Source organism: Chelonoidis abingdonii, chromosome 6, assembly GCF_003597395.2.
Source record: "Chelonoidis abingdonii isolate Lonesome George chromosome 6, CheloAbing_2.0, whole genome shotgun sequence".
In the NCBI taxonomy this organism is placed as follows: domain Eukaryota; kingdom Metazoa; phylum Chordata; order Testudines; family Testudinidae; genus Chelonoidis; species Chelonoidis abingdonii.
Window position 1 is genome coordinate 96,920,892 of NC_133774.1, and position 23,868 is coordinate 96,944,759.

The 23,868-nt window shown below is 41.9% G+C and overlaps 1 protein-coding gene across 3 annotated transcripts in view; it reads right to left on the reverse strand.

Annotated features, from left to right (window-relative positions):
- DOCK8 (dedicator of cytokinesis 8) overlaps positions 1-23,868 on the reverse strand; it is a 142,626-nt gene that overhangs the window by 34,321 nt on the left and 84,437 nt on the right. For all 3 annotated transcript variants that reach the window (XM_032801785.2, XM_032801786.2, XM_075067267.1), the window contains 14 exons: positions 23,097-23,167; positions 22,235-22,373; positions 21,500-21,601; positions 20,696-20,791; positions 20,205-20,439; positions 19,206-19,370; positions 17,018-17,193; positions 15,346-15,441; positions 13,862-13,957; positions 11,077-11,226; positions 8,101-8,214; positions 6,629-6,784; positions 3,364-3,503; positions 1,974-2,143 (listed from right to left, as the gene is read on the reverse strand). In XM_032801785.2, the coding sequence (XP_032657676.1) occupies positions 1,974-2,143; positions 3,364-3,503; positions 6,629-6,784; positions 8,101-8,214; positions 11,077-11,226; positions 13,862-13,957; positions 15,346-15,441; positions 17,018-17,193; positions 19,206-19,370; positions 20,205-20,439; positions 20,696-20,791; positions 21,500-21,601; positions 22,235-22,373; positions 23,097-23,167 (1,906 nt within the window). The remainder of the gene's footprint in view (positions 1-1,973; positions 2,144-3,363; positions 3,504-6,628; positions 6,785-8,100; positions 8,215-11,076; positions 11,227-13,861; positions 13,958-15,345; positions 15,442-17,017; positions 17,194-19,205; positions 19,371-20,204; positions 20,440-20,695; positions 20,792-21,499; positions 21,602-22,234; positions 22,374-23,096; positions 23,168-23,868) is intronic.

Consider the following 23,868-nt stretch of genomic DNA (forward strand, 5'->3'; position numbering starts at 1 on the left):
AGATTTGAAATGTCCCATTGACTCTGCACAGAATAATCCAACATTATGTTGTCTCAGTATTACCAAGTTCCACAGTCTTGTATTCCTGTTGGCTAATGAAACAACTGGCATTTCCATGAGAGCCACTGCATGTTATGTTGAAGGGGAAAGGGGAAGCTGGGGGTGGGGGTGAAAGAAGTATAGGCTTAGCTGGACAGTTTGCAACCACCAGCAGACTTCCAGGTTATACAAATAAACACAAGGATAGAAGGATCTGTTCTAGCCCACTCCTGCTGTCTGGTAAAGTTGATTTACGTTTCAGAGGCAAAGCCACTAAAGGATCTCAGATGGCTCTGAACTGTAGTGTCAAACCAGTGCTTTACACTGCTTGGATTAAATCACCAATCCCAGGTTCAATGACATTACGTTACTAAGCATTATCACCAAAGCTGTGCTCGGGTGGCGAATTCTCACAGAAATACATATACAATATCTTAAACCTTAGTCCATCCCGTGCTTTGCTACACATTGGGCTACCCACACTTACCATCCATGCCTGTCAACTGCCTTTCTCACACATACAATACAGTACAAATCTGGCAACTGCTGACAGAGGAGACGTCGCCTACTGGTTAAAAGATGGGTTTAGGATTCAAGACTCCTCACTTCTATTCCCAGTTTTTCCACAGATTTTTTGAGTTGCCTTGAGCAAATAAGTGATTTAAACTAATGTTTACAAGGTCCTCTAATACTGAGTGCTCGAGATACCAAAGGTTGGGTTTTTAGAGGTGCTAAGCAACTCCAATTGATTTCAATGTGCTCAGTACCTCTGAAAACTAAGCCCATGGCATCTCAATTTAGACACCCCAAAACAGAGGCACCCCAAATTAGTGGACACAGTTGAATGTTTAGGCCATATTCTTATTATCCTCAGTTTTCTCATCTACAAAATAGGGATAAGACCTAGATTAACAGAGTATGGTAAGGTTTAAACAGTGTGTGTCAAGTGTTTCTATACTCTTGGGTGGCAGGTGGTAATAGAAGTTCCTAATATTATTGTTCTATTCCAGACATGTACAAAAAGTTTTCATAACTGGTGAAAAATTGTATTTCTCAAAACAGCTACACATTTTTCTTTGCTGCCTTGAATTTTTCATGAAAACAAATGGTAGCTCTGCAAGTAGCACAGCGTAGTTCTTTCAATAGAACATAAATAGCTGGTTTCTCTAAAAAAAAATGGCAAACTGCTGCCTGGGACAAATTCATAAGAACTCATTGAAGTCAAATATGACAGAATTAGACAGCGTAGAGAATAAATTTTTAAAAGGATTAAAGATTTAGAACAGTATTTGTAGTTTCATGATTTTGGATAAAAAGTCTATTCTAAACTCTTGAGCCTGCTGGTTACATTTACCTGCAAATGCTCCTTTTAACTACCGTACCATGACAACAGCACTATCAAATAATAGAAAAATGATCAAGCCAGTTTGTAAACCTGTTAATACTTCCTAATTAAAGAAATAACACAAAAATGAGCAAACAAAAAAATCGAACAGAATCCAACGTATTTAGGTGCGCACTAGCTAAATAATGTAACAAGATCACATTGTTACCCTTATTCTCCTTGCCATTGTCTGTTACACCCATTTATATCTTAATATTAGCTTGTAACCCTTCCACGGTAGCGACCATGTTTATATGTTAGCCATCTATCAGAATAATTATTAATTATACAATGATATATCATTATGCACAAATAAAGCACTGCTCTATCATTTGCTCACCTAATTATTTCTGTACAGTTTCTAATACATAGTATTTGAATAAACATTTTTCTGTACTTGAAAATCCAACTTACTTTTAATTAAAGAAACGTTTGCACTCGCAAGCATGTTTGGAGTTCCAGTAATTACGGCAATCTCTTTTACATTTTGTCAGCTCACTTAATAAAGTCACTTTGAGAGGTCAAATAAGGGAAGAAAAGGAGGTCTTACCTGTAAAGTCATACAGCTGTGGTAGTGCATCCAAAATGATCCCAACCAAAGGGAGGTAAAGGGCAGCAATTTTGACCTTCACCTCTGGTTTTAAGCAGCGCTGGTCTAGGTCATGGGAACTCAGCAGGCTGTGCACAGCACTGATCGCTTTCCTCTGCACTTTACTGATTCTGTCAGCAGAAACAAGGACTAGCTCTGTTACTGAGACACATGCAAGTTATGTGGATCAAAGAGGCTATGAGAGATGACTGAGGCAAAGGAAGTTAATAAATATTCTGTGGATAATCGCTTATGCTATAACCAGAGAGTAACATCTCAGCCTGCATTCCCTACATAAATCCTGATCCAGATGACAGACTTCACAACTGCAAAGCAATGATCACTGGTAACTAGTAATCCAATAGGGAAAATTGTCCCAAGCAATTTCAATGGGGAGTGTGGATGGGGGGACGGGATGGATTTAAAGAAACATGTCACATCCTTGCAATGGCCAAGTAGAGCAATTGTCTAACCAAATCCTTCAGCATGACGGAAGGCAGCAGAGTTTTCAAGGTCTTCACCTTGCTAAGAGCAAGTGAAATTCCCACTGATGGGATGTGAAATTCCCAATGACATTTTGCTCCATATTTATTTAGCACTATCGCATATAAATAATACACATGCATTCACCGGGAGGAGAACATTTTGCCTACAAAGCAATCGTACTATCGCCTTATTACAAAGTGACCCCTAAGTAACTACTCACAGGGTGAAAGTACTATGTTTATTTGACTGAAGCAGTAAGAGCTGTACATAACTGGCTCGTTCCAAGATGTTGGAGGTCTAGTATTCATCACATTCTGCATAAAGATCTGTCATCTTTAAGAGAGATTATCCTTTCCAACAGAACTTTTTTTCTCCTCTTCAAGAAGTTGCCCCATATGTTTCTTGTACCATACATTAGCCCCTATTTTTCCTATGGTTTTATATCACCACAGCTGCCCTCCTAGACAGAGAACTTGATAGTTCACCTTGCTCAAAATAAGTCTATTCCAAATGGTGGGGTGGTTGCCTGGGCTCCATGGAAACAACTCTGCAGTGGATGTTTGTTACAAGCATACACATGGAGGTTAACATGTGGTTTGTTACAAGCATGCACATGGAAGGTAACATACCAACATTCTCCAAGGTACACAAGACCAGTGAAACACTATCAATTCTACTCCAAAGGCAGAGGGAGCAATAAGTGGTGTTCTCTCTTGCTATGCTGACCATACTGCCTCTGTAGAATCTTCATAATGGAAAGCAAGAGGCTGGACCTAAAAATCAAACCCACATCTCTCTCATGACTGTACTGAGTACTGATCACCGGACCATCAGAAAAAATCCTCTTAAAAACTGAGAAACCTACCCTTCTGCCTCCGTGTCCAGCGCAGCTGCCAATTCAGTGAAAAGCAGTCCAGCCAAAAAGTGCTGCTGACGATAATCTGCCGAAAGGTCAAACATGCTGGCAATTTTCTGATCCTGGAAACTAGAGCAGGAGCTTGAATTCTGCAAAAGTGTACTAGGTGTTTTAGTGGATGATCAAAAGTATACTATAATAGTGCTACTCACTGAGAATACAGCTAGCAGCCTGTTCTACTGTAAACGACTGACTACAACATGGGAACAAGGTAATCATTTGAGGGAAATATTGGAATGTACAATAAAAATTGTCAAGCTTTTCTATCAAATTGAGCAAAATCTCTCTCAAGCAAAATTTTTCCATGAATATAGAGAGCTATGCTGAACTATTTAAAGCTAGAGCAGAGTATGTGATTGTAACAGAGGAATTTGTTCAATGAATTTAGCCTCTTTTAGTGTTTGCAGTTGTCTGCTTACAATTTTCTCAGATCTGATTTGAGGAATTATTCAGTGAATACTTTCTATGATTAACCCTCTATGTTAATTATGCATGAGCAGCTCAGTGTGAGTGTTTGACATGCAAACAAGCTGTGTTTGTTAGTTTGAATAGGACACAAAGCCAGAATCAACCCTGTGTTCAGATTGCTCTGTAGAGTCTGTACCATTCTGCTGGCACAAATCAGCCCTAAAGCTGGCATAGCCAATCGTGAGAAGATCATCCCAGTACAGAGCCCTGTCATAAGTAGATAGGTAAGGTAAGGGTTAATTTTCTTTTTCCTGTAAAGGGGGAACAAAGAGAACCAAACACCTGACCAGAGGACCAATCAGAGAACTGGATGTTTTAAAAGTCAGGGGCGGGAATTTGTATACTCGGGGTCTTTGTTGTTTCCTCGGCTATGGGTAAACAAGTTTTCTTCTAACTCCATCTTATCTCAAAGTTTCTCCTAAACATCTGTGAGTACAAAGGAAAGCAAAGTAATTCGGCTATGATGAGCTTTGTGTTGTATTTACATGTATGTTGATTTGCTGGACTGGTTTAATCGGGCTATCTTTTAAATCAGACTGTTTATTCTTATTTTCTTATAAGCAAGAGCCTGTATTGAGTTTCTTAATGCAAGATTATTGTTTTGTATTTTCTTTCTTTTTATATAAAGTTCTTTTGAAAACTGGTGGGAGTTTCTTTTCCTAGTGAGGCAAAGGGAAGGGAAAAGCCAGGCTGTGGGCTATTTTCCTATTGTTTCCAGGGAAAGAGCAGGCTACGGGGAAAGAGAAAAAGAATCATCTCTGTTCTCTTGTGTTTGAAGTTTTTCTCTAGTTACTGCTACGAGACCAGGGAGGGGGAATCTCCTTGTGTGCTAGCTGTGATTAGCTGTGAATGCATAGCCTCGGGGACGCTAGATTGCCTCTCCGGTTGTATTCAAAGAGTGAAGTCTAGTCTCGCACCGGCTAACCCAGGGAAGGGGGGGAAGCTGGGAGAGAAGAGAGGGAGACCCAGGGCTCTGGGTCTTGGGGGTCCCCCAGGGGAAGGTTGGGGTGACTCGGGGGGGGTACTAGGAACCCCAATAGTCCTAGTTGGTGGCAGCGAGAAAATATCCAAGCAGGTAGTGAGCTTGGGGGAGTTTCAGGTAAGCACCCAGATTTTGGACGCTAAAGTCCAGATCTGGGACAGGAGGCTTTACCACAAGCCCGCATACTGACTTCTTTGCCACATGCACCCCCTTTTTCCATGGCTGGTACAGAAATGTGGCCTGCAAGAAGGAAGTATGAACATGCTTTTCCTGTATCCTAGGAGTCTCAGTCTGGGGTTGCTGGCAGCAAGTGTAATTTAGAGCAGCCTTCAATCTGCTGTAACATATGGTTGGGGCTGATGCACAGCCACACCAGGATCAGTAGAGTTGCTGCTGAGTTTGTGTTATCAGCTCCACAACTGTAACCATGGATCTGAACCATAGGTCACTTGGTACATTTCTCTTCCCATCTAGGTGAGCATAACTCTTAGAATCTGTTTCCAGTGCAAATACTTAGGTTTACAAGTTCAGAATTTGCTTTTCATTCATATTCTTCAATATTCACTTGAAAATATTTCTGCCAATAAACTAATTTGCTTGAATATTCCTGGAAAATAAACATGTAAAAACCAGATCCCAACTTTATGGTTGACCCCTAGCTCCATAATGGGCTGAATCAAAACCCCACCTCTGAACGCTCCCCCTAAACTTTGGGATAGTGCAGACTTGAATTTGGATGAAACCCCTACAGAGTGGTCCTATCTCAGCTGCCATATAGATGCTGGCATAGCTGTTTGTTTGCAGTAATACAGAGGCATGGAGCATCCTGTTAAATGAATTTCATATATGAGCTCTCAACAAAAATTCCACAAGATTTATCCCCAAGGCAACATTTCTTATTGAAAAATCTCACTCAGGTGAGCAACTATCCTGTAGACGGAGCAGGGTTACTAAATTGGTGGCCAGCTACTGTAGCAAATCATGCAAAAGCAGCAAAAAGCCCAATGGCTCGAGGTTGTACTTCGTGGGTGACTCCTAAGGGAGGAAAGAGTTGATGATATTGTCTAAGGAAAAGATCGATTCTAAGTGGTAGCTGCCCAGCTCTGCTTTGCAGTAACTGGTTTTGATAGCTATGCAGAGTTCCTTGGTATTTTTAGTAGTGGAATCTCATTTCCAACTGTTCGATGTCAAGAATGAGCCTCAAGCAACAACTCTGGGAAATCCTGACTCTTAAGAGCCTCAAGATTTATTTTAATGATCAGAAAGGACCCTAAAAAAACTTGTTGCCTTAATGAATATTGACTTGCTTGTACACTTAAGATGAGCAGTGAGAGCGTGTGCAAAAGCTCAGAATGCAAAGTCTGCCACATATTTCCATATGCTATCACCCTCACAAACAGATGTTGCCATCTATCTGATAGTACTGTGTGTTGCATCTTCACAAGAACAGTTGCTGCTGTACATTGGGTGTGCATAGCTTTTTTCAATAGGTGTTTCTAGCCACGCCTACTGAAAATTTCCCCCACGTTTGCATGGCATGATATGTATGAACTTGTGCAATTCACCTTCACAGTAACCTCTTGCTGATATTAGTCCTTTCTGCCCCTTTTCTACAAAATAGAGCTCATAACTCTTGATGATTATAGACCGATGAATCCTGACTTAAGTAGCTGAATACAGCAGCAGTGGAAAGACCATCAGCTCTCCACATACGTACTTCACATCAGGATGTCAGACATATGATATGGACTGAGTGATGTCTACCTGTGATGACAGAGAGGGAGAGGGGGACACCGGCGCAGACACTGAAGTCATGAAGAAGAGATTCAGATTGAGGTAATGTTCATGGCTGCAGAGAATCCTTAGGAACTCCAGCCTCATGGAAATTAGGGTCGGGAGGGTATTAAGCTTGTTTGACAGCTAGAAAAAAAACAAACAAAAATATCATGTGACCAGCACGGATAATTTAGATGTACACATACAGAAATATCCTCTTCCTAAAACAGAATCAGCCAATTTAATAAAAGTAACTGAGCAGAGTAACAGACAGTAAAAAGCTCACTGGATTCTTGTGTTTAACAAGATTCCAGCTATTAGGCATTCTCTGTTTAGTGGGGGTGTTTTTGTACTTAGCTGACCTCCCAAGAGAGGATCAGTTATTCTTTCCTTCCAGAAAAAATGCAATTGCCTTAGCAAGCTTGTCTAGAAAGTAATTTTGAAGGATTCTCCCCCAACACACACACCTTTGTGCATACTAATATTAACTTTTAAAAACTCTGTTGTGCCTGTGGCAAACTAAATAAAGAAATCTGCTCCAAGAGTACTGTCAGATCCCTTCACCAGTGCAATGCCACAGCAGAAACTGTGGCAAAACAGTTGTGAACTTCAGTGGAAGTTGTGCATGTGTTCAGTGGCAGAATTTGGCCTTTTTTCAGTAAACATGAAAGGCTATATGGATCACAAGATCAAACTGCTTAGAAAAAAATAAAGAAGCACCAAATAACATGTATGAAAATAATGGAGATGTCATGCATTTTTATACTGTGTTTTTCCAGGAGGATATTGAAGCAGAGCCATTCACAAAGAACACAAGAGGTTAGAGCTCGAGATGGATTTTTTTAAATCTAAGACCATGTGGCATGGTCCAGAGGGAAGCAGAGACCTGAAAAATCTGCAGAAATGTAGCCAGTGTATGTCAGAGGAGGAGCAGGGTCAGCACAAACATTTTCTCCCGCTTACTCCTCCAAGCTCCTCTGTTCAAACACTGTACAGTTGTGACTTCATAAGGTTGGGGTGCATGCCTAGAAGAAGGGGGTATCTGTTCTATACAGCAAGCGAGCCTCCAAATACAGGGACTTTTCCACTGGTAAATTACGAAAAAAGTTAATACTGCTCATAGCAGCGTTCCACTTTGTGCACTGAGTCCCACTGGCAGAGATACAGATTGCGGGAACGGCAGGGGGCCTAAAAGCAGTATGTCCACTAAGTGGCTACTGCTAATGGGGTAGGAGGGCCAGGAAATAGCAGGGAGGGGCTCCCACTTTCTGCAGATCCACTGGGATCCACATGGTTGCAGACAGCATTCACTGCCTATTCCCAGGCTCCACTAAGCAGGGAATGTATCCTGCCTTTTGGGCACTATTACCAATGCCAGCCTCTTGATGCAAAAACGAGTCAGAAGCAGAACTGAACAGATTACCAGTCTTCATTCAGATACTGTCCTGAATGATGCATACCTGATTACAGTAATGTCTAATGAGGTTAAACACGAACCCACGGTCCATTAGAGAAAGCAGATCATACAGGAAAAATGCCAAGCTAATGTTGATCTTTTCTGCTTGTTCAGTTTCCTTTAAAAAAATAAAGAATTTGTGGTTTATAATATATAAAATCACCAGACTCATTCACTCAAGTGAAGTTGTGGAAGCTCCATTGCTGGAATAATTTAAAAATAGATTTGACACAATATAGAAAAATACACTGTAGGGAATAGCCTACAGCAGAAGGGCTATTCCAGGGGTGGCCAACCTGAGACTGAGAAGGAGCCAGAATTTACCAATGTACATTGGCAAAGAGCCACAGTAATACGTCAGCAGCCCCCAAATAGCTCCCCCCACACCCCTACTCCCCAGTGCCTTCCAGTCACCAGTAGTCCTGCCAATCAGCGCCTCCCCCTCCTTCCCCGCACCTCCTGATGAGCTGTTTCGTGGTGTGCAGGAGGCTGGGTGGGGATGGCAGTGCAGGCTGGTGGGAGGGGACGGGAAGGGGTGGAGTGGGGGCAGGACCTATGGCAGAGCCAGGGGTTGAGCAGTGAGCACACTCCGGCACATTGGAAAGTTGGCACCTGTAGCTCCATCCCCAGAGTCGGTGCCTATACAAGGAGCCGCATATTAACTTCTGAAGAGCCACATGTGGCTCCAGACTCACAGGTTGCCCACCCCTGGAATAGCCCTTCTGCTTACAAAGGGATGGCTAGACCTGTCTTTCTCCTGCTCTAATGTATATGATTTTATGAAAATCTACAGAGTTGCTCCTATACAGTTATTTCTGCTGTTATTCACAGAGATGGATATCACAGTGAAGCAAAATAGTTTTAGTTATGAAGCGCTGCCCGGAGGAGGGGGGGGGGCCAAGTGGGGCAATTTGCCCCGGGCCCTGCAGGGGCCCCCACGAGAGTTTTTCGGAGGCCCTGGAGTGGGGTCCTTCACTTGCTCTGGGGACCCCGGAAACGTCTTGCAGGGCCCGGGCCCCGGAGCAGACCTTCAGCGGCAATTCGGCAGTGGGAGGTCCTTCCGCTCTGGGACCCACCGCCGAAGTGCCAGTTCGGCAGCAATTTAGTGCCGGGGCCCCCCCACTGCTGAAGACCCCAGGCCCCCTGAATCCTCTGGGCAGCCCTTTAGTTATGCAAAGCTTGCAAATGACAACACTGAAATGGAATTGAAGTCCTGTCTGCATCTCCTACAGCTGCAATCATTTCTACTCTCATTTTCTTAAAAAATAATTGAATGCTTACTATTTACAGAAAATTAAAATACTAACACAGATTTGACAAAATGTTTCTTTAACTCTATTTACTGAACATCAAATATTTTATTTAAATATCAGAGGAGTTGCCGTGTTAGTCGTGCTTTTTACAAATATTTTGTTTAGAAACTGTAAATCTGAGACTCTTAAAAAAATGCAGCAAGACAAATCTCTAGGTTTTATGATCTAGCAGCTCAGTTCTGAATATTTACTAATGGTTTGATTTTCAGGGACCCACAGCTCCCACTAAAGTCACTGGGAGCTCTATATACTCAGCAACTCTGAAAATAAGGCCCAAGTTATTTGAAATTTACTAATATGACTGTAAAATCTTGGTTCTACGGGTAGTTCAGTGCAAAGAACTGTCTGATTGCCTGTGTGACTGTTGCTGGTGTGTACATATGTGGGTGCGTTTTAATTAGCTTGTGTTCAAGTCCCACAGAGGTTGTTTATTCATGACTGATAGAGCAGTTTCAGGAAGCGAGACTGAGGGAAATGTATAGCCTTCAGTGTCTCATGTTAGACAGAGTGGCTTTACAGAGTTCAGAGAGTCACTTTTTCATGTTTTTGTCTTTTCTGCTCAGATATATAAAGCTATTTTCTGTGATCTCATGCTGTTAAATATTTTCTTACTATCATGGTGCAAGCAGTTTGCTAGCCTAGGCAAAGCAAGCCAGGGGGACACGCTTCATCACTACAGGACTTAAGCAACAAGCTGTTAAAAACATACTCAAAATATTGTGTTAAGACACGTAGGCTGCTTTTGCATTGTCTGTAAGAATCATTCAAGTGCCATCTATGGCTTCTGAGTATAATTAATGTAAATGTCCAGTTCTCTAAACCCTCTAGGCACTTCGCTGACATTTTCACACATGTAGAACTTTGACGTTTAGATCCTCTGTCCTCACCCTATCAGAATGTGATCTAATTAACAGTACTGCCCATATAAGACTATTTGTGTCTTCTCTGTTAAGAAGCCATAAACAGGCCATGGTTAATGTATCGAGGGCATAAATGAAAATTTTGTTAAAAAGTGTTTTACTTAAGTGAACAGAAGTATTTTCATGAAATGCTTTTAAAGATCACAGTGACCCAATTTTTTATTTAAACATTCCCGTAGCATTTTGCTAGTGCATGAAAACCAGAGAATGAAACTGACTAATCTATTTCCATTGTCCAAGATGACTGAAATTCATAATGTAAACAAATGGCATAAGTGGTGAAAAGTATGTTAGGTTTTTAAATTCTTCCATTTTTATAACCAAATATGTTGATTTTCAAATACATAAGAGGAGAGAGTTACAGTGAAGTAAGGATTTTATTTTTGATCTGTGAATTTCATATTAACAGCATTTGAAGCTGGTGATGATATCATTTGGAACCAGATTCTGTAAACCTTCCCCAGGGTAAGTGTTACCTTAATTATTGAATATTCCCAGGCAATCTATGGACCCACTCGTGGAATAAGGTGCTATGCAACATGAATAAGGATGTTAGAATCTACCACACAATGATTGACACAAGTGAGATAAAATAGAAATACCGGGTCAAATTCATCTTTGACGTAACTTCAGTGATGTCAGTGAAGTTACACCAGGGTTGAATTTAGCTCAGAAGGTCTTGTGGGAAATAACCACAAAAAGAGTGCTAGGAAATGTTACATTTATTTCTTTGTATCCCACATTTACCTTCTGTGCTTTAACTAAAAGTGCTGCAATCTCCGAGGTGACCACATTGACAATAGTGGTGATGTCATCTTTGAAACGATCTGAAAATCGACTTCTTCGTGGAGTATCTTGCTTGTCCATGTTATGAACATACTGAGCCATACTCTTTATCTGCAAAACAAAACCCATTACTATCAAATGATTGCTTTAACAGTGGCACTTGGGCCCGATTTCCCACAAGCCTCAATTTCACCCGCACAAAACTACCATCACAACTAGCATACTTGTTGTCAGTGTCAGCAGAGGGCCCATGGACTGAGTGAGAATGGAGGCTGAACTATTGTCTCACTCCTAGAAGTTGCCCCTGTAGGTCAGGGCTGATGCAAGTTGTGAGGACAGAACAGAGAGGTTTGCATTCCTGATATTTCTGCCGCACTTATTATATGCAAGCATTAGGATTTCATCCTTCATAATTGTGCTTGGTGCTGTACATAATATACAGAGGAATGCACAGTCCCTGAACCAAAAGGTTTAGGATCTAGAACAGACTGACAATACAGCTGTTACCTAAACTAAGTTTCAAGATCAAAAACGTATGGTATTTATTAAATGGTTTTTGATGGTGGATTACCTCTCAAAAGCTTCACAGAAGAAAGGTGTTTCAAGGAGGGATTTGAAAGAAGAGCAGATGGTCATTTAGCATACCAGGAGAGGGAGACCGTTCCAGGCATCAGACACACTCTCCACTCTTGAGATGCTGCATACACTTAGAAAAGATTCAATTTCTCCCTACATGGCACCTATTTATTTTTATTTCTTAAAGTACAACGGACTCCAGACCCTGTTTCTGCTCAAGTTCTGGACTATAAATGCCTATTTTACCAAATATATGTTGTCATAAACAGATGGCTAAGGGTTAATGTCTCTTTCACCTGGAAAGGGTTAACAAACAACATCTGACCAAAGGACCAATCAGGAAACAAGATACTTTCAAATCTCAAGGGAGGGAAACCTTTGTTTGTGGTTTTTGGGTTTTGCTTTGTTCTCTCTGGGCTCTGAGAGTGACCACACGTACCTACAGGCTCTCTAATCTTCTGTTTCCAAATTGTAAGTACAAAGGTAGAAGACGTCTAGTCTTTTAAATGTTTTCTGTATTTGCAAATGTGTAGTTTGCTGGAAATATTTTAAATTGTATTTTTTCTGGATAAGGTGTTTATCCATTTTCTATGCTGAAAGACTCTGTAATATTCCATCTTATTTACAGAGATTATTTTTACTCTTTTGTCTTTTATTATAAACTTTCTTTTTAAAGACCTAAATGATTTTTTTTTCTCCTTGTTAGCTAAGATTGAGTCTTATTCCCCAGGACTTTGGGAGGGAAAGGTAAATTTCCTCTGTGAATAGATTCAGCGGAGTTCTGAATCTGTATTGCTCTGGTGAGGGGAGAGGGGAGAAAACGATCTCTCTGTGTGTGTTTCAAGGAGTAAGCACTGTATCTCTGGTTACCCAGCAGGAAAGATCTGGGAGGAGGTAAAGAGGGGGAGGGAAATATTTATCTCCTTTGTTGTGAGACTCAGGAATTTGGTCTTGGGGACCCCAGGAGGTTGGGGAGACCAGAGTTTATCAGGTACTCAGAATCCTGATTGGTGGCAGCATATCAGATCTAAGCTGGTAATTAAGCTTAGAGGATTTCATGCTAGTACCTCATTTTTTGGACTCTAAGGTTCAGATTGAGGAAAGAATACTATGACATATGTGGCAAAGCACACCACCCCCGCTGGACCGCCATGTTCTCAAGTCGGTGCTGACATTCTAACAGAACATTGGTACTTAGAAGAAAAGTGTTACATTCAGCCACCACATAGACGGGGTGCAAAAAGCCAGCAGCAGAAAAGTCAAATCCATTTTCAAAAAACCTTTCCATTCTTGACCCCCTCACTTTCTAGTCTCCATCCTGCATTCCCTCACACATCCAAAGCTCACAGTAAGTCATAGCTTCAATAATGAGAAAGAAAGAGAAGATCATTGGGCAGGAGTTTGAGATCGGAGAGAATGCAGGATGTGGGTCCTTTTTGTGCTCACGAAGGGTTCTTGCTGCTCTGACCCCTCGTGATGACAGTTCCTACTTCCTGGCTGGCTTTTGGATGGTTTATTTGCTGCCAGTGTTCACCAATAAGTCAGAACATTTTTCAGTGACGTCAGTCACCTCAGGCCTGCACGGGAGAATCTCAGTGTGTGGAGTTCGGGCACTGCGGGCAGTGGCCCATGCTATTAACAGAGTGGAGAAAATGGCAGCTGGTATGCATCTGAAATGAAGGAAAGATACTAGCTTGACTGTTGTCTTGCAGTGCTTTGCCAGCTGTGGACCAATGAGTGCGCAACATAAGCAAGATTCTTTGAATCCTCGACCCTGGGCAGATCCTGCTGGCTACAGTTAGGATAAATTATTTCAGAGAATTCCCGCAAGGCTGATTTTTCTGTTTATGTGTTGGAGTCATCAGGGGTCCATGGAGAGTTGGATCTGAACCAACCCCCCTAGCCCGATACCTCCAAACTATGGGGAGGCTCAGATCTGGAGGACAGTCCACACTGTGTGCCTCAGACTCTTATTAGCTGGACAGACTGATGGACAGACATGGACACAGATACATACACACACAGAGTATGGGCATGTTCCTAAACTGTGGGTTGTGATGCACTGGGGGGTATAGGTGGTTAAGACAGCAACAAATCTGCATCTGTGGCATTGGGTACAAGTGGCATTTAATTTCTCAATTGTTATATAATGCTGTGAACAAAATCTTACCAGAAGCTCAAAGAAGAACCAGGCATACTTGAAGACGGTTTCTCTCACCATGCCAGTGCTGACCACCATCTGCAGTGCTAGCTCTTCATGAAAATGCTAGGCAACAAACACAGCATGGTGAGAAATGATTTAAACTCAATTCATCTTCCAACACTGACCCCTCAATCCATACTATGTGGGTGAAATTCACTCCGTGTGTGCAAGGCCCTCCATACTACAGTGGCCGTTTGTGTGAGGGGGGGTGATGTGGAAGGAGCTGCTGGGCACGGAGGCCTCTGCACTCCATATATGCTGGAGAGATTGATGGGAACAGATGGGGTGAGGGGTCACTGTAGCCACATCCAGTGCTGAGGGATCACCAAATGAAGGCACAGATGGGAAGCAGCCATTACTCAAGCCCATAACTCATGGGCTTTGGGCAATGTGTTTAGGGAGTGAATTTCAGGCTATGCTGATTCTGAGCACTTTTATGTAATGCATTAGCGTTTCTGAGGTTGGGGGGAAGATGGTGAATGCTAAAGGGTGGGAATGAATGAATCCTTAAAGCAAGACCTTTGCACTGGATCCTATTTGAAAACAATACTGTGTAAAGATGACTTTGAACTGAAAACCCAGATCCAAACACCCCAAACTTTAAAGAAGTTCAGATCCAGATTTAAACTTTGCATCATGGTCCATTCTCTATATAAAAAGTATACAAGTAGAAATACCAGATACTGATATGGATAATGGAAACATCTCCAGTTACATTAGACAGGATAATTAATCCCTTAAGAATTAGGAATGGATATAAACCTTCATGCTTCAGGACATAACTCAAACTCTAACAGAGGTCAGGTAGAAACTTCCCCTTTGGGCAAGTTATTCCTTAACTACCAACTGCAGGGTATCTCGCACTTTCTTCTAAAACAGCTGTTGCTGGTCGCTGTGAGAGACAGCAGACTGGACTAGAAGGATCACTTGTCTGATCTAGTGTGGGAGTTTCTATGTTCCTAATAACTGCTACCCTGGAACATGTACTTTGGGTCAGAGAGACAGATTGGGTTGGTTTCAAAGACGATGAGCAGGGGAAAAGCCAGTTTGGTGAATTCAGACCACAGCTAGTCCTTCACTGCCCTTCCTTTACCTTGGGAAACATGGATCCATTATGATCATTACAAGTCAAAGTAAAGAGTCTCCATTCATGTACATTGACCTGTGAGGCATTTGGTTACCTGCCAGAACTACTTGGGAAACAGAATCTAAAGAGCCTGAGATTGAGGGGGTTGATACAAAAATGAAGATATATTAATTTATCTACTGGTCAACCTCCCTGGTATAAACATCACTTTTATGGCACAAAGCTTATTTGCCAAAACTGATAAATTAATTCTTTCCCTCTCCCCTGCACCTCATCTAAGTGTTACTGGCAAGGTTTGTTTTAGCAGGTGTTTAACAGCTCTCAGCCAGGCTTCAGATTGCTCTCGCATTGTGTAGCACTCTACCTTTTTACTGGATGGTCTTGGGCTTACAGACGCATTTGATGTGTCGTTGGTGGCTTCAATATAGAAAGACATCCGACTGGAGCTGCGATCTGCAACCTGGAGAACAGGGCCAAAAGCCACGGGGGGATTTTAATTAATTAACAAAGGAGAGTCAGCTGCTAGTGGTAAAAAATAAATAAATACATACAAATCTCCCCTACTATCCTCTCTCACACACATACCCAGTAATGGGGGAAGCAGGGGGGTAGAAGAGAAACAGTGCCAGGATTTGGAATTCAAAGGAAAGTAATGTAAATACCTCCACCACGTGGCCTACTCAAGTATTGCATTTAGACCTTAAAGCTCTCTTAATTCATCCACTCAACAAGAGCTGTTCTTGAAAGAAATTTCATATTTAGAACAACCAAATAAAATGACAGCTGGGAGTTTCTTTCATTAAAAACAATGTCCATTTAAAAGGTGGTGAAATGGCAGTACTCACCCAAGCATTGTAAATTGCTGTGATGCACGCTTTAATAACCTGCAATGTTGTTATTAATGTGATGCAGCTTTAATAACCTGCATGTTAACTTTGTTTTAATTTGGGTAAATTAAAAGACTCTAGAGTTGAGTTATGTTTTAGGACACAGGAAATAGGAGTAAAATTCATAAACAATTAAATACAAGTCTACACTATTAAAAACTGATATGGATGAATAAATATATCCATATAAACAAATCAAATATTCATAACTTGCAAATATGACTAGTTCTTCTCTTTTGTTTTGTTTTATTTCCCTCAAGCTAGACACAAGTCTCATTTGCTTTAACAGGAGATGCACATCCACATTGGATTGAGAACAGATTTAGAAAGTGTCTTATAATCAAGTCTGAAAACAAACCACTGCAAAAGCACTATGCTACACATAATTAACATCAACACTCTATGTAATTCTGAACAAGGAAAAGAAGAAAACGAGTTTATGTTTCACTTTAATTCAATGGGTAAATTAAGGACTCACAAAAGAAGAACTCATCACCAAAGCAGATGCTTTTGGTGCCCATACTAGCTGATGTAAAAGCACTGTGTTGAGGATGGACATCCCACCTAGTCTCTCATTTGAAGTGCACACATTCGGCACTAAACAGGCACTGTGATTTTAAAAAATGGCTGTGAAGAAATGGAGTATTTTCCCTCTCGGCATCAGAAGAGCAATTCTTCTTTGTAAGATGTGTTTAACCCTCATTAGAGCCTGATCCAACCTCCAGTGAGGTCAACAGCAGTCTCTTTTCATTGACTTGAACAAGAGCTGGATCAAGTCCCTCATAAACACCCTCGGTATTGTCATGGATAGATCTTTCAGAACACAAAAAAAGAATTATTAGAGATCTGAAAATATGCACATCCTGCAGTGGAGACGAAAATCCATCCATCCAGAGACAAAATTCTGAAGACCTTACTGATGTCAAACTACTGTTCACTTCTCTGGGACACTGAGAAAGGACTTAAAGATTTGGCACCAGAGCTTTAGCTTGCTGTTTTAGCTCCCAGGTGAACAGCAAGATTTCTTGGTGGCATATGCAGCGTATATGAGTAGAGATGAGTCCACCCACAAAGTCTGGATCTGGGTCCTTCATCTGGGTTTTGGGTGAGACCCCACCTCTATCTACCAAGCTTTTTTTCCTCCCTTACCTTCGATGACATGATATTTTTGACTTCCTCATCAGTAGCAGTCTGTGTACCATGAATATCTGGATTGCTGCAGCTCATTACCCGGCTCTGGAGAAGTCTGGACCCAACAGACACAGCTGTGGTGCGCCCAAATGTGTAATAACGAGACTCTGGCAAATTAGCACTTCCTGCTGCACCTGGTCACCGGAACACATTTTTTTTTTTTTAATCAGGACTGGATATCATATTAACATAACATTATGATCCCATGAAAGCCAGTTTTACTCTGTGCTCCCAAAGCAAACCGAACAAGAACAGCATGTAGATTCTGAAAGCCTCTCCACCAACCTCACCTTTGATAACCTAACTAGGCCTGGAGCCAGGGGATTCAGAGTTAGGGGAAGGGTGGTGAGCTGTCCAGCACAACACCAAGACAGAGAGCACCAGAGGAAGATCAGAGCAGCAGCTCCACAGCAGCAGCTTCTCTTTCCTTCCTTTCTCCTTCCACTTCAGAGACAACCCATTAGTCTCTTGCTGCACATTAGACAGACGTACACACATCTGGGCTCAAAACTCTATCTCCACCCTTGATGTAGGTGATAGAAACTGAGGGCTTGTCTACACTCAGAAATGCGTCAGACTACCTAATCAGGAACGATTATTCCAGAATAGCTGTTTTCAGTAAATTTCAAGGTGTGGATAAGCCCTGAGATTTACCACATCCCAACATCAGCCAAATATTCAAGAAGAGCTCAGACTACACACTTGAGCAGGGGAATAAACTCCCCTCCCTATCACCCTCACCCCGTCTCTTTGGGTCCAGGTATGTAGGAAAATGAAGGGTTATTCATCTGCTTACTCCCTCCCTGGAGCAGGTAGGTGGGGAAGGGTGAGCCTGGCCCCATCTCCCTACTCTCTTTCCGGAATAGCTGAACCAGCACAGAGGGTGGGAGGAGGGAAATAATTTCCTCCTGGTATAGATCAGAAGGGAGTCACTGGTATAGATCAGTGGGGGAGGTTTAGGTTGGATATTAGGAAAAAAAAACTTTTTCACTAGGAGGGCGGTGAAGCGCCGGAATGGGTTACTTAGGGAGGTGGTGGAATCTCCTTCCTTAGAGGTTTTTAAGGTCAGGCTTGACAAAGCCCTGGCTGGGATGATTTAGTTGGAGATTAGGTCCTGCTTTGAGCAGGAGGTTGGACTAGATGACCTCGCTCAGGGTTTAGCTGATCGCCATATTTGGGATCGGGAAGGAATTTTCCTCCAGGGCAGATTGGCAGAGGCCCTGGGGGTGTTTGGCCTTCCTCTGCAGCATGGGGCACAGGTCACCTGCTGGAGGATTTGCACCTTGAAATCTTTAAACTATGATTTGAGGACTTCAATGGCTCAGTCATAGGTTAGGGGTTTGTTGTGGGAGTGGGTGGGTGAGATTCTGCAGCCTGCGTTGTGCAGGAGGTCAGACTAGACTATCATAATGGTCCCTTCTGACCTTAAAGTCTATGATTCTATGACCTCCTGAGGTCCCTTTCAACCCTGATATTCTATGATTCTATGATTCACTATCCATTCCTTTCTACTGTCTCCCAATTTGACGGATGTCACTCATTTTACTCTGAAAGTTACCAACATGGCACATAAATCTGGGGTGCCCTCATTCAGAAATGGAGGGTCCAGAGAGAGTGAGATACACCAAAGAAAGGAATCCCACCACATTTTAAAGTTTCCTGCCTGAACAGGTCTATGTGTGTCTGTCAGACACCATGTCCCACATCTGGGCCATGGCAGGCTGAGAGGTATGTAACCACTGCACACATAGGTTAGGGGTTTGTTACAGGAGTGGGTGGGTGAGATTCTGTGGCCTGCATTGTGCAGGAGGTCAGACTAGATGATCATAATGGTCCCTTCTGACCTTAAATTCTATCAGTCTATGAGCAGGGCACAACGTCACCTGAGACTACTTCTGGGGTGGTGCAGCTTGCTCAGGGCTACTCCTAAAGGCACCATCTTGCCCTATAGCACCCACTGCACTGTTGCCCTCTCTCCTATTTCTTGCATGGACTATACATTAAAGTACCTTTTAAATCCTGCTCCTTCTGAATACACATGACTCCAAATGTCAGGAGCCATGCACACCCCTGCTACCTACAATCTGAGGGGCTGGGGCAGGTCAGGGAGAAGGGAATTACTTTATGGAGAAAGCAACCCAAATACCTAGTCTGGCAATATCTCTTTGAGGCTCTGGAAGGCGAAACACATAGTAGACATATGATGCCAAGAGACAGTTTCTCCCATGCTGGTCCTTGCTCAGGTCTTTACTGTTGTGAAGACTGTTCACTATTGCGACCACAGATTCAAAGGCAAACTGGGAAAAATTGGCTGTGAACCAAAGGGAAAGAATTAATCTAAGCATTAAAAGGCATAACTCAGTTAAGACAGAGCATTCTTTGAGCAGATAACATCTAATCCATTCACTGTTTAATCTAGACTTTAACAAATTCAAAGCTAAACACAGAAACATCACGATTGCTAGACTGGATCAGACCCAACATCGGGGTTTCTCAAACAGGGGTCGCTGCTTGTGTAAGGAAAGCCCCTGGTGGGCCGGGCCGGTGTGTTTACCTGCCCCGTCTGCAGGTCCAGCTGATCGCGGCTCCTACTGCCAACACACCAGCCTAGCCCTCCAGGGGCTTTCCCTACACAAGTGGCGACTCCTGTTTGAGAAATCCTGCCCAACATCCATCCAAGCAGTATCCTCTCTCTGGCAGTGACCAGCACCAATTGCATCACAGAAAGGTGTAAGAACCCTGCAGTTGGCAAATGTGGACTAATCTGCTCCCCCAACATAGATCTTTTCCTAATCTGATCTCTAATAGTCAGACATCATCTTAAGCCCTGAAGCACAAGCTTTAATAACCCTTCCAAAATTTATGTTGGCATAGATTATAACTTTGGATATTCGGTTACTGATATAAATGTCAGTCAGCAGATACTGTAGCTGGGTACAGAGCACATGCTGATTGCCCGAATAAACTGCAGGAAGTTGAACACTCCCCTATCTCAAATCCCCATAAATACCCTCTAGAAGCTAAATCTGCTAATATCAAATTAAAGCCAGCCAATTTAGCAAAATGTCTCCCATCCACCAACCTGGTTTGCTTGTGGGCCCTTTCCAACCCTACTGCTATTCTGTTAGTCAATGGCAATAAGTACCTGTCTGACCAGCTATAACCATGGGCTGCACAGCCAGCTGGAAAAGTTTCTCCAGCACCAAGTGTAAAAACAAGACCAGGGGCTCCAGGCGGGAGGAATTCAGGCAAATAATGCTGAGTTTCAACTCATGTTCCAGGGCAGCCTCTGTGATCTTCTGTTCCATCACTCTAATTGGGAAAGTGACCTGGCTTTCCAGAGAATGACACAGAGTGAAGAATTTCTCCAGGTGGTTGTCCTGTGAATACAATCAAATAGTCAGCATGTGGTGCTGGACAGTTACTGCATATTCTGTACTGCTGCAACCACAAGCAATCATAGAGCAATAGAGATGGTTGGCTAAGAAGTAAAAAAGTCACCAAAATTTGAACGGGCAACCAAGAGGTGAAGAGCTTTGTATCCCATTCACCAGTCCCCTCAGCCATCCAAGCCCCAGCAGTTTGTTTCAAATGAAGCTTATGTTGCATGTAAAAGATTGGCTGTAGATTCTTTACCTGAGTGTGAATAGATGAAATAGCCTGCACTTCTACGTTAAACACTCCCTTGTGCCCTTCGACCCATTTAATTGGAGGTGACTGTGATGGAACTTTCTGTGTTGAAGATAAAACAACAAGATGATCAGCTTAGCACTCTTCCCTGTAAGTGGCCAAATAGCAAATACCGTTTACACAGAGTGCACATAGTTTTAAGGGTGTTTTTTAGTTACAAATTAGACGTACTTCAGATATCTCCTTTTTATTCCACATCTTTTCATTCTACACTATTCTGCGTGGGGTTCTGGTTTGCTCTGCCAGAGAGACTGGGCTCAGTGATGCAGTTTGAATCTGTCTGGTCCCCTTCACATTAGCAATATTTTCTTAGAGGGCTTTGTCCTCCACCTCACTGTCTTCTTGGGGGAGCCTGATCCCTGCTTCTCCACACTTGGCAACACCTTTCCTGAAAACTCTAGGCAGTGATATTCCCATGGGATAGTTGGATGTTCTGAGCCACTAAGTAGCAGGAGAGTATTAAGGGTCATATGACCCAAACCCCAAGGATGGAGCTTGTTGGAGGTCTGTAGGGCCTGTACCAGCAAGCAAATGATTATTTTGGCACCCACAAGCAAGTGCATGACTGCACAGTCACTTGGTTTAGGGGTTTTCTTTAAAATCTTTTTGGGGTTGGTTGATTGGTTGGTTGATTTGTTTAAGCATAGAGAAGGGTTCCTCCAATCACGTTAGGCAAATGTTGGAGCCTAAAATACTGACAGTGCCCCTTTAACTGGGGAAATAGTATCTATTAGCTATTTTGTTTGTTACCTCTGGAGAATGCATTGAATAGTTTAGAGGCAACTTATCCAAGGCAACAGGAAGACAATAATGTCCAGTCTGGAGACGATCATTTAATAGAATTGGCAGCCACTGAAATAGATGAGGCAAAAACAAAGTGATATTCATTACTACATGAGAGTATGGCTATTTATCTAGTTTGTGATAATTACAGTCAACAGAACAATGATTAGATATCGACCAGAACTGTTTTTGACTCCACAGTAATTTCTGCCAAAATCTGCAGAAGTGTCATCATGCCCCTGCATGACATAAGAGCCAGTGTGTGATATAAGGTCAGACTTCACTGAGACCACTCTCAGTGTGTAAAGTTAAGTACCTTCAGAATTCTTTGCAGGATCAGGGCATCTGATCCAGTCTGTGATCTGTACCTGTGCTTGTTAATTCTTTTGATGTAGCCACAAAAGCCATAACATTTGAATGCAGATGTGGGTACTGGGGAGTGTTAAAATCAAGACCCTATCACTCATGTCTGGAAATTGTTATAACAGGATATATGCAGCGTTGTTGTAGCCATATTGATCCCAGGATGGCAGACACAAGTTGGTCCAATAAAAGATATTGCCTCACCCACCTTGTCTCTCTAATAACAAGATAGAACGTTTTTGCTACTTTGGCTGGGGACTAAGTGAGGAAATGAGTTAGTTATTTCTACAAAAGGCCTGTGTCCACAGGGAGCTGAAGTGTAAATCGCAAGTGACTTACTGAATATCCCAGAAGGGTTTCTACACATGCTCCTTGCTTTGGCTGACAGCTGATATGGCAGAATGTGAACAGTAGGTGGTGTTTTTCTGTGAGTTTAGCTGGCAGTTTAATTTTCACCTCTTCATAAAAGTCAGGAGACCTGTTTTAAAAATACCAAACACATACATCATGAGACAGGTAGGAAGGCTAACTTGCGTTTAGGGGCCCAGATACTACTATGATATGAGTTCTCTAAGTCTCTAGACAAATAGCTAGATGTATCAAGATGTGTATTAGCTCAAGTAGGCCAATGATGTACTCATACATAAACATCAATCTATGAATTAGCTGCCCTGCAGAAATGGAGAGACCACACCGAGACACCTCAGATGTCTCTTCTCTCCACACTTGTGAAACTGCCTGCTATTAATCTTTGGTTTTGAAAACACTCGTTTTAACAACACCTAAATTCTGGGTCCAAATTGACCTGAGTGTTTCTATTTAGCTTTGTTTGGAACAGCTAATTCATCCAAATAAGGAATATTCTAAAGTCCCAGAACTGCTTTTTACTTCTGGACATACTTCTTAACTTTCAAATAGGGAAAATCCTTGAATTTCCTTCTGAAAAATAAATCTAATATCATCATCAATAATAATAATAATAATATCCCCCAGTCTCCATGATTTCAATGAATGGGATTATTTCAATTCTGAATGTGACAAATCTTCAAAGCAGTATTTGGAATCAGAAAAATATGGAATTTCACTAATCAACTGTGTGGGGTTTTAAAGTATTTTAAAAAGGTATATACAGTTAAAGCATCCCTGAGCAAATGACTGATATTTAATATATAATAAAAAGAATATTGATAATAGTACACACTTGTTATGATATGTGACAGCTGTGTACATCTCTTGCAAAAATTCTGGACCTGAAGACTTTCCAAAAATGATCTGTATTCAAAAATAAAAGTAATAGTGATCAGGCACATAGCTATCAAATTTTATATCACCTTTCAGAAAGATTTAAATGTTGAAAAATTACAGCATTTTATTTTCTATCAGCAGGTTGTCATGAATGGGACGAACGTATATTACACATCCCATCCATGACAACCTGCTGATAGAAAATAGAACACTCAGATTTGAATACTTTTTTCAATACTGTATATTTAAACATCTAAAACAAAACTTTGTTAAAAGAACATCAAGGTTGCACAGTTTCACACACACAAAGATATCTAGATATCTTGGGCAGCTGAATGGAAAACTATCTGCATATGAAGATGTTTACCAGTTCTGTCTCACTGTGGGTCTGTTTACTGTTCCAGTGTTAAGGTCACAGGTTCTATCCTAAGTGCTATGCATGGATGGACCTGATATTTGTGCATTCATAGTGCCAGGATTAGGTCAGTGGGACACAGAATATAACATTCTTAACAGGTTTCTGAACCTCTGTGGATTTACTGGTAGAGTTCCCAGCATGGCACTCACATAGAAGGCAATCTTATTCTTTTTTAAATAGAAGCTACAGAATGTTTACTCTTTCATGTAATACACGAAGCATTAGAGAATACAGGAGGATATGTTCCTGTTCCACACTAATTACAAGTCTCTTCTGCTGTTCCTCAGTCCTTTAGCCCTGCTTCCTGATG